This window comes from Aricia agestis, chromosome 19 (genome assembly GCF_905147365.1).
Source record: "Aricia agestis chromosome 19, ilAriAges1.1, whole genome shotgun sequence".
Classification (NCBI taxonomy): domain Eukaryota; kingdom Metazoa; phylum Arthropoda; class Insecta; order Lepidoptera; family Lycaenidae; genus Aricia; species Aricia agestis.
Window position 1 is genome coordinate 7,132,618 of NC_056424.1, and position 16,407 is coordinate 7,149,024.

The 16,407-nt window shown below is 37.0% G+C and overlaps 1 protein-coding gene across 1 annotated transcript; it reads left to right on the forward strand.

The window, feature by feature from the left end:
- Positions 1 to 1,905: 1,905 nt before the first annotated feature.
- On the forward strand, positions 1,906 to 8,544 carry LOC121736817 (vitellogenin-like). Its single transcript, XM_042128226.1, has 7 exons — positions 1,906 to 2,005; positions 2,431 to 4,651; positions 4,792 to 5,002; positions 5,094 to 6,093; positions 6,186 to 7,076; positions 7,178 to 7,355; positions 7,460 to 8,544. Exons 1-7 carry the CDS (start codon positions 1,975 to 1,977, stop codon positions 8,280 to 8,282), a joined length of 5,355 nt encoding a protein of 1,784 aa, XP_041984160.1. The 5' UTR covers positions 1,906 to 1,974; the 3' UTR covers positions 8,283 to 8,544.
- Positions 8,545 to 16,407: the final 7,863 nt, after the last annotated feature.

Consider the following 16,407-nt stretch of genomic DNA (forward strand, 5'->3'; position numbering starts at 1 on the left):
TTAGCTAATTTATATTAGTGGACAATTTATTATACCTAGACACTAGTTGATGCCTACAACTCAACGAATTCACAGGCATTCACAGAAAAAAGGACATAGGATACTTTATATCCCAGAAAATGTACGCTCCCCGCACGATATTTCTGGGATAGAAAGTATCCTAGGCACGGGCGTACCTAGGTTCTTGGGGGGGGCAAATTACTCAGGTTCTAGGCCAGGGGGGGGGCGCAAATTACGGAGATTCTGGGCCAGGGGGGGGGGGGTCAAATCAGATTTTTTATAAGCTAGGTGTTTATAAAGAATAAAAAAATAATAATTTTTAGTTGTATTGCAAACAAATGGCAAAAATTCGTAATTTTTATAGATGAAAGTACTAGATAATATACTCGTATACGACGAGGTAAATAGTGCTCTCTCAAAAATAGTACATTGGTTTAATGTTAATAACTTACTTTTAAACTCTAAGAAAACCAAATTTACTATTAAATGATGAGAAAATGAATTTGGTTGACTCCACTATATTCTTAGGCATTACATTAGATAGTAAATTACAGTGGGGTCCTCATATTGCTAATCTTGCAGGTAAGCTCAGTTCTGCAGCATATGCAGTCAGAAAAATTAGGGAAATTTCTGATGAAGACACGGCAAGACTAGTTTATTTTAGTTATTTTCACAGTAGAATGTCCTATGGTATCCTTTTATCAATTTTTGTGCTGCAGAAGCGAGCTATACGCTCAATTTATAAAATGTCAGCTTTTGAATCTCTGAGAGAAAAGTTTAAAGAAATTGGTATTCTAACTGTTGCTTCTCAATACATTTTGGATAATGTATTGTACGAGTATGTTAGAAAGAATTTAACTAAATTTAAAACTAAAAGTGATAGTCACGGTAGAAACACTAGAAATAGGCACAAGCTGGAAATACCAGTGATCAGACTTAGCAAAATAAGTAAATCTTTTAAAGGTCAATGTGTACTCCTTTACAATAAAATCCCGGAAAACGTTCAAAATCTATCAATTAATAAATTTAAAAAAGTAATTAAAGAACGTTTGTGTGCCAAAGCCTACTATACGGTCAACGATTTCCTAAACGATAGCACACCTTGGGAGTAGGATGGCTGCTTGCAAGGCTGCTTCTACATTTATTATATGTGACTTACAATTGTGTATTCATATTGTATAGATTAAGTTATTTACATTGTAAATTTTATTTTTTTAAAAGACAAATTTTCCACTTTTTTACTAAAAAGTGGCCCCGTGCGAGTTTCTTACGCCGGTTCTTCTCGCCGGGTTAGTTCCCGATCCTGTGGTAGGCAACATGTAGTTCAACATTCTGAAAATATTTGATTCAAATTTATTCAGAAATAAAACTATTTTTATTTATTTATTTTATTTATATATTATCCCCTTACAAATTTTTACACAGCCAATAACCTTGTCTGCTTGTCTTTGTCCAATGTTATGGAAAAGCCACTTATCAGAATTTCATGGCATACATTTTGCCACAGTAACGTCTTTCCTATTAGTTTTTGTGTTTTAGTTTGAATTAGACTTTATTACCCTTTCATCATTCCTCGTAGACAGGTGCCGAATGTAATAATTTTTATGAGTGTTGGCCACTTTATTTCCGCAACCCTGAAATGTCCTGACGTTTTACTTAACAATGCCGAAGATGGTTCCTTGGTTCATCATGCATCAGTTCCGTATGCATATCTCCTTGTCCCTCGATGCGACACATGTCACTTATCAATGTCAATAACCCTCCTATTTGTGTCTAATTTGCCCTCTGATCCTATCAGATCCTAGGCTTATCGCCGCCCATGACATCAAATTGATACAAAGTAAGCTATCTAGACTTAGGGTCAGACTTTACACGTGTGCCAGGGGGTATATAAGCCCTAGGTCTCTGGTGGATTTTCAGAAGCGTTCTTCTCGAGATACCAATAACATCTGACTGGATTGGGTCCTATTAATCATGAAAGTTTTGGTCTTTGCGGCCATACTCGGTAAGACATTTTCTTTTATTTTAAATTCTTAATTTTCTTTGAGTTTTGTGTTGCTCCATCGTTTTTTCCTAAGTTTATTTCAAAATTGTCTTTGCCGCTAAGCTCCCCATGCTTACTTCGTTTTTAAGGTCTGCTGCTTTACAATAATTTTATTATTTTGCCGTTTCTATAATTTTAGTTACATATATATGTACCTATTTCATATGCATTACATTTCCTTAACTTTTAATAATATTAATTGATAAGTTTTTCAAAATCAACCAATTCTATAAGACTCTACCGCCCGATACATGAAAATGGGAAAAATATATAAGGAAAAATATTTCAACATTGTATACAGTATAAGTAATATTATCCTATAAATCTTTTTCAAGGCATTAGGCTAATAATGTGACAACATTGTCAAAGCAATCGGTTTGTTACAGTGGCCGTTACCTTTGCCAGTAACAAAGGGCTAGAAAATCAAACAAGCGACTCCCAATGGCCGTGGCGAAGCGGATACATCTATAAATACGATGTCGACTCCCGCACCCTCGCCAGCCTGCCCGGCAGCGCAGCCACAGGATATGCATTTAGAGCACGGTTCATCATCCGCGTGAAGGCACCTGGCCAAATTCAAGCCCGTCTTGAGAAGCCAGAGTACGCACAAGTTTACCAGGAGCTGGTAAACAAGGACTACCTTCCGGAGGACTTGAGCTACCAAGCGGTGCAGAATCTCGAGAAACCATTCGAGGTTCGTTTCGAAGGTGGAAGAGTAGTTTCTCTAAATCTTCCCACTTCAGTTCAGCTGCCGCAAGAGAATTTGCTCAAGGGTCTCATCAGTGCTCTTCAAGTAGATCTGTCTACCCACCGCAATGTCCACAGCTCGCATGATACATACGACAGAGAAATCCAGCAAGGCTTGTTCCGCAAGTTCGAAACTGACGTAACTGGTGACTGCGAAACACTTTACACCATATCGCCCGTACCGGCTGAATGGCGACGTGAACTTCCTAACTTCGTTGACCAAGAGGAGCCAATTGAAATAGGAAAAAGCAAGAACTACGGCCACTGCCATGGCCGCGTCGACTACCACTTTGGTGTTCCAACTGGCGCTGAATGGACCGGTAACGCTCATCAAGTATACAAAGATCAACTCATTAAGCGAGCTACTGTATCCAGAATCCTCGCAGGAAAGACTGGTCCCATCTACAAAGCGGAAACCACGAGCACAGTTAACGTACACCCGCAAATGTATGGCAAGCAAAACGCTGAAGTTCTCAGCAAAGTGACACTTCATTTAGTGACATATGAACAGGATAATGAGTCTGAATGGGAAGCGCCCGAGAACTACCGCCAAGTTCAAAGTTTGTTGTACTCATTGACCCATAAGCAAGTGAAGAATTGGGACAGCTCATCTTCGTCATCATCATCGTCCTCTGAATCACATGAGAAACACCACTCTCATTCGCACGCCCATGTTCGCGAACGTCGTTCTGCTAGACCAAAAGTTGTAGCTATAAACAAAGTTGTCGTCAAGCGTGGAAAGGACAGCTCAAGCTCATCAAGCTCTTCAAGTTCTAGTTCTGAATCTGCTTATGTAAATGACGAGATTCCATCCAGCGATGAACCAGCATACGCAGCTTTGTATATGAACCCTCAACCTCACAGTGACAAGAAACAAAACACTATGAATGCTCAGAAACTTCTTCAAGAGTTGGCTCAACTTTTGCAAAACCCGAATAACATGCCGAAAGGAGATTTCCTGTCTAAATTCAACATTCTTGTGCGTGTGATCGCTTCCATGAGCTCCAGTCAGTTGAGCCAACTGACTCACAATATTGAAGTTGTTAAGTCAGCAAATGAAGTCGTACGTGACGATATGTGGATGATCTACAGAGACGCTGTCACTCAAGCTGGAACCCTGCCTGCTTTCAAACAGATCAGAACATGGATACAAAGCAAGAAAATCCAAGGTGAAGCAGCTGCACACGTCGTATCCGTCCTGTCTCAATCACTCCGCTATCCAACGAAAGAAGCTATGTCTCAGTTCTTTGAACTTGCAATGAGCCCAGAGGTTAGAGAGGAAAGCCCTCTTAACACCACACTGCTTATTGCCGCTACAAGGTTTATTAACATGGGTCACGTCGACAATCACACTGCTCATCACCAGTATCCTACTCATATGTACGGTCGCCTGGCTAAGCAACACGATCGTTTCGTCATTGACGATATTTTACCTCGCTTGGCGAAGGAAATGAATGAAGCTATTGAACAAGGTGACAGTCACAAAGCTCAAGTTTACATCAAGGCTATTGGTAACCTTGGCCACCGCGCTATTCTGCAAATCTTCGCACCATACCTAGAAGGCAAAAAGCAAGCAACGACTTACATAAGGGCGAGAATGGTGGAAAACCTGCAGATCCTGGCTCTACAAAAAGACGGACATGCACGTGCAGTGCTTTACAGTATCTTAAGAAACACTGCTGAGCCCTACGAAGTTCGTATTGCAGCTATCCGTAACATCATGATATCAAACCCAAGTGGTGCAATGATGCAAGCCATGGCTGAAATGACACACGATGATCCAAGCATTCAAGTGCGTGCTATGCTGAAATCCGCTATATTGACTACAGCGGAATTGAAGAACTCAAACTACTTTATGCTGTAAGTACCAACTATAATATTACATTATAATTACGCAAAAAAGCAATCATGTTTATTACTGTTCAGTAATTCTTATAAATACTTATAATATTGTGTGGTAAAGATAAGACACCAATGTAAAACTTATATTAATTTTACAGGGCAAGAACGGCTAGGTCTGTCAGAGGAATGCTTACCAAAGAACAGTTTGGACCACAATATTCTGGAAAGAATGTGATGGAGTTTGACAATGATGACAAGTTGGGAATTGTAAGCTTGTACTCGACTGTTGGCAGTGAAGATAGCTTATTCCCCAAGACATTCAAATATACCAAGAAGACCAGGATTGGAGGATGGCAAAAAGTTGATATGGTATGTATAATCACATAGTAACATAATAATAGTTAATATTTCATTTTATAAAACAATCGAATATTATATGCCTCGTTCTATACAATTTTAGTTCGGAGTATCAAGCTCAAGCTCCGAGAGACTGGCTAGCTTGTTGATGGATACATTCATGCAAGTGGTATCTAACAAACAAAGCAAGGACTATGGCAGTGGCCCGAACCACAAATACTCGGCAAGCAAGATCTCAGAAATGCTCCAAATCCAACGCCCAGAGGAAGAGCCCTTGGAAAGTTCTATTTACATGAACCTGCTAGGCCAACAGAGACTGTATACCTTCAATGAAAATGAAATGAACGAAATTGGCAACATGATGAAGCAATATATATCTGAACTATCACAAGGCACAACGAAACATTACACCAATGTCTTGAACCAGAACCAGGTATCGATCATGTTCCCAGTTGCATCTGGTATGCCTTTCATATATAAGTACAAGGAGCCAATCGTAGTACGTGTCAGAGGAAAAGCGATCGGAGAAATTGGAACTTCTGACAAGAATGAGTTCAAGGCCTCAACTGACAGAGAGGTTCACTACACTTATGCTCAGAACTTTGATGGAAGTGTTGGATTCCTGGACACCCTTGGAAACAGAATCGCGACTGTGGGAGTAGTAACAAAACTGCAAATTCATGTTCCTTACAAAATCTCCATACAAGTTCTACCTGATATTGTGAAATTCAGTGTACAACCTCTTGACCCTGAGCAGGATACAACTATTGCCCATTACAGCGTATGGCCTTATGCAGCGAACCAACAAAAAGATTCACTAGCAACAGTTTCTCACGATCCTACCACGAAACTTATCAGCCGACCAAACAAGGTTGTGGCTTTTGATTACAAGTTCGGACAGAAAGTTGGCATGCTCTTCCAAGGACAAGGCTACTCATATTCTGAAGATTACAGGAACATTGCCAAATTATGGAGGTCGGACAACGTTTGGTACAATCTGATCACCGCTCTCAAGCAAAACGATGTTGCTCAGACTCACTACAACTTGAAATATCTTGGAAAGCAGTCTAGGACTAAAGCAGTGAAATTCACAGCCGTCTATGGTGAGTTTATTTTACAAAATATATAATAAGTATTCGAATAGGATTTTACATTAAGAAATCACTTTTTAAAACACTTTTTTTCATGATTTCAGACGTTGTTTACAACCAAAAGCAGGAAGGTCAAATGTCTCCAGTAGCAAGTGAACAGCAGGACGTTTCACCGAACAGCGAAAATCGTCGTGGTCAACTGTTGAAACGCGTTTCTACTGGAATTAACACGTCTAAGTCCCGCGTATTGGATTTGGCTTTAACTTTCGACGGAGCTCAGAAACAGGACTACGTTGCGACGTTTGCATTAGCTCATAGCCCCGTCGACCCTAAGGTGCAATTTGCATTCTTCGCCGGCAGCAACCCCGACCAAACGGGAATGGAGCAAATCAATGTTGTGGGCACGTTCACTAAGCCTTCACAGATATCTCCGCTGAACTTCCCCGAAGCATTGAAACAGAACCCAAAGATGAGCTTCGAAACTGACATCCGATTTGGCTCCAAACAAAACATCAATATCAGGGGTAACGGTGAAAGAAGCCAGCAATACACTGAAACACTACGTAACCATCCATTGGCCAAACAGTGCATTGAACAAGTAGCAAAGGAAAATTATTACCAAGAGGCTTGTCAACAAATGATCATAAGAGCTCATGCGCCTAACAACTTTAGATTCACTGTGTCATACAAGGACTTGAGCAACTCAGTAAGGGGCATATGGACCCAAATGCTTAGAATTTCACAAGGCTGGACTCTCTGGAAGTCTATGGTAGATGTATTGAGGGCTCCACTCGCCGCTGATGGAAAATTAGACATTATCGCTGAGGCCTCATACCCGACAAACACATTAGACTTGAAGCTTAACTCCCAGTTTGGTGAAATGCGCTTCAGAGATATCGCCATTCCACGTGGTAGTGCTTACGCCTTATCCATCTACTGGCCAATCCAGTCCCATGAAAATGTACTAAACTACTTTAGCAGATCTCAATATCTACGTAAGTACTTATTCTTTAAATTATTTTAAAAAATAAGTTAAATTGTTATTTGATATAAAACATCGTATAAAATATGTTCTTACCTTAATTTGTTGTTGCAGCCTATTGTACTGTTGACGGATCCAACGTAAGGACTTTCAGCGGTCGCAGCTATGACTACCCGCTGAGCCGATCATGGCATGTTGTTCTGCAAGATTGGAAACAGAAGGAGCAGGAGCAGTTAGTGGTTTTGGCTAGAAAACCAACGCAGAAGAACTTGGAAGTTTACATCTCATACAGGTAATAATAATTATTATTTAGTTATGGATATCTTGCTACAACAACTCGAACAGACCAAAGTTTTTATGTAATACTTCGAAATCAAAATGCTGCTTTATTTACAGAGCTCCAAGCGGCCAAGACTTAGAAATCGAAGTACAACCGACCCAAGGAAACAATCCCCCGAGTGTGAAAGTACAGACCAGCGCTAACAAGGTTTCCGAAGGTGATCTCACCGTATACTGGGACGGCGAGGCCGAGAGGCCCATCCTCGACTACTACACAGACAAGAGCGGCGTCTGGATCATGAACATCAGGGAAGGCCGTCTCCGCATCATGTACGACGGTGAGCGACTCGTCACTCTAGCCAGCAAGAACCGTAACAACAACCGCGGTATCTGTGGATACATGAGCGGGGAACCTCGCGACGACTTCTTTACGCCAAACGGTCTCGTCGACAAGCCCGAACACTACGGAGCCTCGTACGCCCTCGACGACGGCAACAGCGACCCGCAGACCAGGGAGCTCCAGAACCAAGCTAAGAGCTCAGCGTACCAGCCGCAGCAGAGATTCACAGCTATCCTCCGCTCCGACGAGCAGTGGAGAGCGGGCATGCAATCCTCATCATCGGAGGAGGAGTGGGGATCGCAGGACGTGTACAGGTCCAGGAGCTACCTTAGGGAGCAGGGTCCTTGCAAAGTGCAAAAGCAAGTTCAGTATTACGAGAACTACGGTGAGATCTGTATCTCCACCAAGGCCCTCCCGGCCTGCCAGTCCCACTGCACGGGTGACAACTATAAGGTGCAGGGGGCGCAGATGGTGTGCCGACCGAAGCTAGACCAACAGTTCCAGGCGTACAGGGACCAAATTCGCCAGGGTGGTAACCCTAAGATCAGCGGAGTGCCCCAGCCCAAGCAGTACAGGGTACCCGGATCTTGCAGAGCGTAAACATCACAAACTACAAACCAACGACGAGGCATGTTAACGATAACGAATAAACATAATTTTGTATCATATTATTATAACGTACTTATAGAATATTTCGGCTTTATAGTATTTATGTATCCAAATTTTATATCGTTTGTATATATATTTATTGTTTATGTATTTATTTGTGCTTATTATAGTATTATTATGAAAACTTAGAATAGACATAAGCAGCAAATGAAAAAATACCAAAAAAATAAAGTAACTTAGGAAATATGTTTTGTTTTGAATTTTAAAAACCTCCTCTGTTAAAATACGAGTATATTTTGTTCAACTACTTATTTTAATAAAACTTACTAAATTGCAGAAATCCGAAACGTTCAGTCATGGTTCAGTATTAATAAAAAATAAAAATACTTACTTTATTTTATACCCGAACGTATTAGAGTTCGACAAGGCTTTAAATGAACGTGGGTGACATTGACGGGAGCGCTGCTGGTAAAGGAGAACTGTCAAACACATGTCAAAAATGAGGTTTTTGCATATTATAAGTCTATGGGTTTTTGTATGATAGAAGCGTTTAGTTCCTTTTCTCGCCACGTTCTAATAAAGCCTTGTCGAACTGTAGTCAGGGAGCCGGGTAGGGTTGCCAACTCTCGAAAGGACCAACCCGGGAAAATTGTAGGGGGGGGGGGGGGATTGAGAAAGAACATAGTCTCAGGACAATTTCTCTATTTCAATTTCGTAAGGTAGTCGTTAATCCAAGCGAATTTCTTCGAACAGATTTAAATAGGATTGTCCAATCCAACTTCATCTTACAATTTTTCACTAAGTCAGTTATAAATTATGAAATAATTATCAGTTTTTGAAAAACCGGAGAAATTATCGTTCTCCGGGAGGACGGGAGGTTAAGTATTATTACCGGAGTCTCCCGAGCAATCCGGGAGGGTTGGGAACCCTAGAGCCGGGAGCCCCTAGAACATTTTTTTTTATTACTTACTATAAGTAAAGCTAATTTTTTGTGAGTATCTTCATTTCGTTGAGACAAACAACATTTTAACTGCGAAAAATCTTGAAAGTGGTAGCTACATAACAGAGATAGAAAGGATTTCATACTTTAATTTGATGGTCCTAAAATATGGATTGTTCTATTTGTAGGACAATGTTACTCTTATATTAAATATCTATTATACAAAAAATCTGCTGGTTAGGGTTCCGTTTTAGGGTTCTGTAATCAACAAAACTTGGTTGACTACGGTACCCCAAAAACGGAACCCTGACCAGCTGATTTTATGGAGCTATGGAAAAAATACGAAAATACAAAATTGGGTATAACTCGGGAGAGATGAGAAGAAGAAGAATAATAAATTTATAACAATCAGCTGTTTGTCAAAGTCACTTGTCAATTGTCATGGCGTTCCGCAATAATCCGCGTAGTTCAGTGATTTGTAAAATTTATAAATATTGATTAAGTTTGCCGCATATACATACGAAGGAAATAGTTTTAATTTTATTCACCTCCATCTTCCACTTTGCTTAAATTCATATTTTCAAGCAGTATCAAATAAGACCACAGTTTTGTTTCAAAAGCTTGTGTTTTGTGTGCATATCTCTCGAAAGTCGAGGCCGAAATTGCAGCTTTGGTGAGTCTATTTAATTGAATTGTTTTAAATAAAAGACAAGTACAACTACAAATCTTTTTGATTATAGTTTTAAAACTATGCATATTCTTAGTAAATACTAAGTTAAAAATGATGTCTTTCTCTTTATATGCTTACCTACTTATTAGTTATTTCTTTATATTATTCATCTGAGTATTTGTTTACTTTTTTTATAATTTTCAATATTTTTGTGTCTCCAACCTATGGTAATTTTTCTAAAAACACAGTTATATTTCATACTTCAAGACAAATAACGTATAATATTTCACATCTATTATACCCACAGATTTTTTTCTGTTCTGAGATTGTACCTCTCAATATTGCAGCTATTTTTCTATTTACTAACTGAGAAAATAACCAAATATAGATAACATTAAAATAATATTATGTCCTTTATGTTATTTCTTATTCTTATTCCTTTTTAATTCAATTATATATAAAAATATCAACAAATCTGTAAGAAAATGGCAAATTATACATCTAAATTAAATTATGTAGTGGTGATAGCTAATTATAGGATTTTTACTCCCTTGGCATCCCAAAACGATGTACAGTGTAAACTCCATATAACGTCACTCTATTTAATGACAAACTCTCTAAAACGTCGAAATCAATTGACTTTGGTTGGTTTAGCTGTTCTACCATACAATGATACACTCTACATAACATCACACCCACTCTCAATAGCAACAAAATCACAACGATTGATTAATAAAAAGTACCTTTTAAGTTACTAAAATTTGTTAAAAATGTGCAGCTATGCACGTTTCTTTGTCGCATTGTTATCCTAGCCCGCAATAAACTCGACTTTCGGCATCATGCATTCCGAGTTCCGACCTTTGTAAGAAATTCATTCTTTTGTTTACAAATTGGGATTGCTTGCACGTGTAGGCTGTTTTTGACCATAACTATTAAGAGAAGGAGTCATGTATTATTATCTATCCGTTATCATATTCTCAGTTGAACATAAACTTTTAAACTGTAAATTATGGTTAGTAAAAGAAAATCACTGTATATTGACGAAAAAGTTTAGATTTTTCTTCTCTCCATTTAACGACAACTCTATATAGCGTCATAAAATGCACAGTCCCTTCAGTGTCGTTATATAGAGTTTACACTGTATTATATTATGGTATTATAAAGATATGCAGAGTGATATCTATGAATAATAATATGTCTTGTAATAAACAAAGTAGTATTTGATCTTTAGAACAGACAATCTCTTAAAAGGTGTATTGTATGCTTTATGTTTTAAGTTCTTACAATAAAAAAGAAACACTAAACCAGGAGTCACCAAATGGCAGACCATGGTCCGTATCCGGACCCATTGTGTGCGGACCAAGCATTTTTGATGAACTTTGTTAAAAATAAATTTTGGACTCGACTTACTGATGAACATCTCCAGGATTTAATGTCAATAGCTTGCACCAATTTCTCTTACAACAATCAACAAAAATTGACACTTTAATTAGTAATTAGTAATGAATTGTTATACTTATATAAAATGTGCATTTATAATGAAGTATGAAAAAGCACAATAATTTAGAAGACTTGAAATTTTTTGTTCACATTAACATCAAAATTAATTGAAATGAAGTAGTAAGCAGTAAGCACTGAAATTATATTATAGTGCCTTAAAATTTACTATAGCAATGCTTATATTTTGTTGTATTGCTTTATCTGTTTAGTCTGGTTTTATTTAATTGGTTTATATCTTTTAATTTAGTATAGAACAAAATAGGGCAAAGATTACCAAAACAACAACTTTTAAATCAAATCCCACTAGACAATTTTGAGAACCGGCCATTAAATCATGATCTCAACTCAGAGACCTGAGAACTCAGAGACATTAAATAACTAAAATTTTAATAAAAAAAATCTTATTACTGCAACCACACTCAGAAACGAATATTAATCAAGTATGGTAACCTATTTGCCCCCATACATTAATTTTCTGTCAAACTCTTCATTCAATTGACGTTTACTATGTCTCTGAATGCATTTATTAAATCACTAGCTGTTGCCCGCGACTTCGTCCGCGTGGACTTCAGTTTATAGCGCGCGATGTCAACAAAATTGGTGTCAAAAGCTTTTATAAAAAAACCCTGGTACCCCTTAAATCAATACAGCTGTGCAGTGTGCAAACAATAAGTACTTCATTTTTGTATGTTAAATTTTATATATTATGCCAAATTTTAAAGCTTATTTAGCCCCCCAATTACACAACTTTACCCATAAACTATTTATCATTGATAGGTTTAGCCCCAATTTCACCAATGTCTGTTAGTGTTAACAGCTTGTTAAAATATCCTGTCTTCTCTTTCATTCATATGAGAAACAAAACAGCTAACGTGATACTAATTCGAGCATTAACTTTAACAGTCGTTGGTGAAATTTGGTCTTAAGGTTACGTCACTGCCTGCACAGATAAAGTACTGAGTTATTTAATACCGTAGAATAGATATAACAATCGAAAAAAATCGAGACTTAAATGTAAGATGATACCACCTCTTATAGAAAGACTTTTGAGCAAGCGTCAGCGCGATGTAGAAGACGCACGGCGCCATCTATTATGAATTTTTTGAACAAATTTACGACCCTTACAACCCTTTTTTCCAGTAAAAAAGTAGCCTATGTCCTTTCTCAGGCTTTAGACTATCAGTATACAAAATTTCATTACAATCGGTTCGGTAGTTTTGGCGTTTGGCGTGAAAGCAAGACTGACAGACAGACAGACAGACAGAGATACTTTCGCATTCATAATATTAGTACAGATTATGTGCATACTGCACAGCTGTTTTTGGGTATTTTGATTAATTAAGGGCCGCGCTACACCGGAATGGCAGCGGCGAGGCGAGCACTTTCAGCGCTGCCATTCTGGTGTAGCGCGGCCCTAAGAGGGGTACCACTTACCAGGGTTTTAAAAAGTTTTTAAATTTGACACAAATTTTGTTGACACCGCGCGCTATAAACTAAAGTCCACGCGGACGAAGTCGCGGGCAACAGCTAGTTATGAATAAAAACAATAATATATAATAAAGTAGGTATGATTAGTTCTGTTATAATAATGAAGTAAAATATATCCATCTGTTGAATCGTATTAGAACTAAAATGTTCATTGCATCGCGTCGATATATTTCTGGATTTTTTATAATATTATACATAAAATATATTTAAGATTTTTGAAATATTATTTTAATACACATCCAAGACTTACTTTATAATACTACTTTAGTAGGTATGATTAGTTCTGTTATAATAATGAAGTAAAATATAAAGCGCCATCTGTTTTCATATATTAGAATTAAAATGTTGATTGCATTGATATATTTTCTGGATGGAATATAGGCCAACACAACACACTCGAACTCCTTAGAAATGCAGTAGGAGTTCTATAAGATAAGATAGATTGATTATTATTATAGCAAGTGATAATATTATTAAACATAATATTCTAACGTATTAAAAACTATAAACAAAAACCTAATAACTAATAAGTGTGATTAGTTCTATGTTCCAACGAAGTAAAAAAAAAAGCGCCATCTGTTGAATCGTATTAGAACTAAAATGTTCATTGCATCGCGTCGATATATTTCTGGATTTTTTATAATATTATACATAAAATATATTTAAGATTTTTGAAATATTATTTTAATACACATCCAAGACCCAGGAACATTGAAAACTTTTTGTTCCGCCTGCGGGACTCGAACCCAGGACCCCCGGGATGAGCGCTGGCCACGCGCAATGCGAAGTAATTTTCATCGATATTTTCATGGAAATAAGATATTTTCCCACATCAAAATGTAGCCTATGTCCTTTCTCAGACTCTAGAATAACTGTGTACAAAATTTCATTGCAATCGGTTCAGTAGTTTTGGCGTGAAAGCGAGACAGACAGACAGACAGACAGACAGACAGAGATACTTTCGCATTTATGATATTATAATAATATAATAACTAATAAGTATGATTAGTTCTATGTTCCAACGAAGTAAAAAAAAAGCGCCATCTGTTGAATCGTATTAGAACTAAAATGTTCATTGCATCGCGTCGATATATTTCTGGATTTTTTATAATATTATACATAAAATATATTTAAGATTTTTGAAATATTATTTTAATACACATCCAAGACCCAGGAACATTGAAAACTTTTTGTTCCGCCTGCGGGACTCGAACCCAGGACCCCCGGGATGAGCGCTGGCCACGCGCAATGCGAAGTAATTTTCATCGATATTTTCATGGAAATAAGATATTTTCCCACATCAAAATGTAGCCTATGTCCTTTCTCAGACTCTAGAATAACTGTGTACAAAATTTCATTGCAATCGGTTCAGTAGTTTTGGCGTGAAAGCGAGACAGACAGACAGACAGACAGACAGACAGACAGAGATACTTTCGCATTTATAATATTAGTATAGATAAAAACTCTTTATTTCAATGAAGTGTTTGACAGAATATGTATCCATATACCATACATATTCTGTCAAACACTCCATGCTAATGTCAAAAATTTGCATTTTTAATCAAAATTAGGTAAGTATTAATTAGAAATAAAGGGGCAAACGAGCAAATGGGACACCTGATGGAAAGCAATCTCCGTTGCCCATGGACACTCGCAGCATCAGGAGAGCTGTAGGTACGTTGCCGGACTTTTTAGAGGCAATAGGTTAATAAGGGAGGGTAAATATGGGAAGGGAAGGGAATAGGGTAGGGGATTGGACCAATTAGGACAATACCTGGCTACCGGTCTGCTTTTGTGTATGAAATTTATGTACAACTAAAATTATATTTAGCTGTAATAATATGTTTGTTATTATTAACAATAACCAATTTTTTAATTTTGAAATAATCATTTATTACTTGAAAGTTTTTAATATTTTAGTAGTTCTGAGTTCTGACTGTTATTTAAGTACTAGTAGGAGATCCGGCCATAGAATGACCCTCACCCATCGTATTACGGGATGAAAATGTTTTTTTTATAAAATTAAATACTTATGTTAAAAAATTTATTTACAGGAGGTTGTCTGAAAAATTTGGTGCAAAGTGTAATTAATTAATAATTAAAAAATGATTTTTTTTCAAACATTACACTCATTCCCTTACGCAAAAAACTGTATACTAATCGAAAGTATGTAGCTCATAGAATATGCAAACGCTGGGTTGACTTTTTTTTTCCGGTGCAATTATCAGGTAGGCAGGTATATACAGGTAAATCGATACTAGTAATTTGCAACGATCCAGTTACGCGATAAACCTTATATCAAAATAAAGATAATTTTATTATGAATAGAATGACATAAGGTTGGCTGCAAAAAGTTGGTGCTAAATCCCGGTTGTCGATTTTAAAAAAATGTAAAATTCGTGCGGTTGAATACGTGCGAAAGAGAGGTCCGAGGAATTATTACGTGTACGTTAAGTTTGAATGCGATTTTCTAAATATCACCTTTTACGACTCTCGAGTTTTAACATTTTTTAATATTTTCCAGACTTACGCGCATGTTACTTGCATGGGTCGATAGCCTGTTAAATGTATATTATAGGGATATTAATAACTCAATACCGATAATAAGATCCCTTCACGCTGATAATGCCCGATTCGCGTTAAGAGGGCGACTAACGCAAAAAATCGTCCTTCTCTCTTCACACTCACGCCCGTCTTTCATATGCCAGGTGAAAAAGGAGGACGCGGATTCATTTAAATAAAAAGAAAATTATTTTTTTCCTAATAAATATGTAACATTTAAAAAATCCGCTATGTCAGTTCCTCAATGATAGAATTTTATACAATGTGTTAAAATATTAACTTAGTTTAATGCGCGGTTATGGCAATATATGAAAAATTCGTGAAAATTAGATGCATCTTTGTGATCGAGAAAATTTTAAGATATCGTGTTTTTGCTAGGTCTGATTCTCGGAAATATAATGTAGTACCTATGTCTACAAAATGAAACAATTCGGGACTTATTTTCAAGTATAAAAATGAATTATAAAATCGTCAATTTAGGGTTAGTCGCCCCCATAAGATAGTGATAGGGTATTAGAGCGAGCGAGAGAAATGCGTAGCTCGATTTTTATTCGGCTTTTCTGACATTTCACTAGATTTAGTTTAGTGAAATGACATATCACTAGATTTGTTTAGTAAGAAGACGTAAGAAACAAGAATATTCGGTATCTACCGCGATTTCGTGACATCCCTAGGGATTTCGGGATATCCCTGATATCTTCTTTTCCCTGCGACATATATATATATATATATATATATATATATATATATATATATATATATATATATATATATATATATATATATATATATATATATATATATATATATATATATATATATATATATATATATATATATATATATATATATATATATATATATATATATATATATATATATATACAATCTTTACATATATGTACTACATACATAATTTTATCATTTTGTGCAAAAATGCATTGCCGGATGCTCCG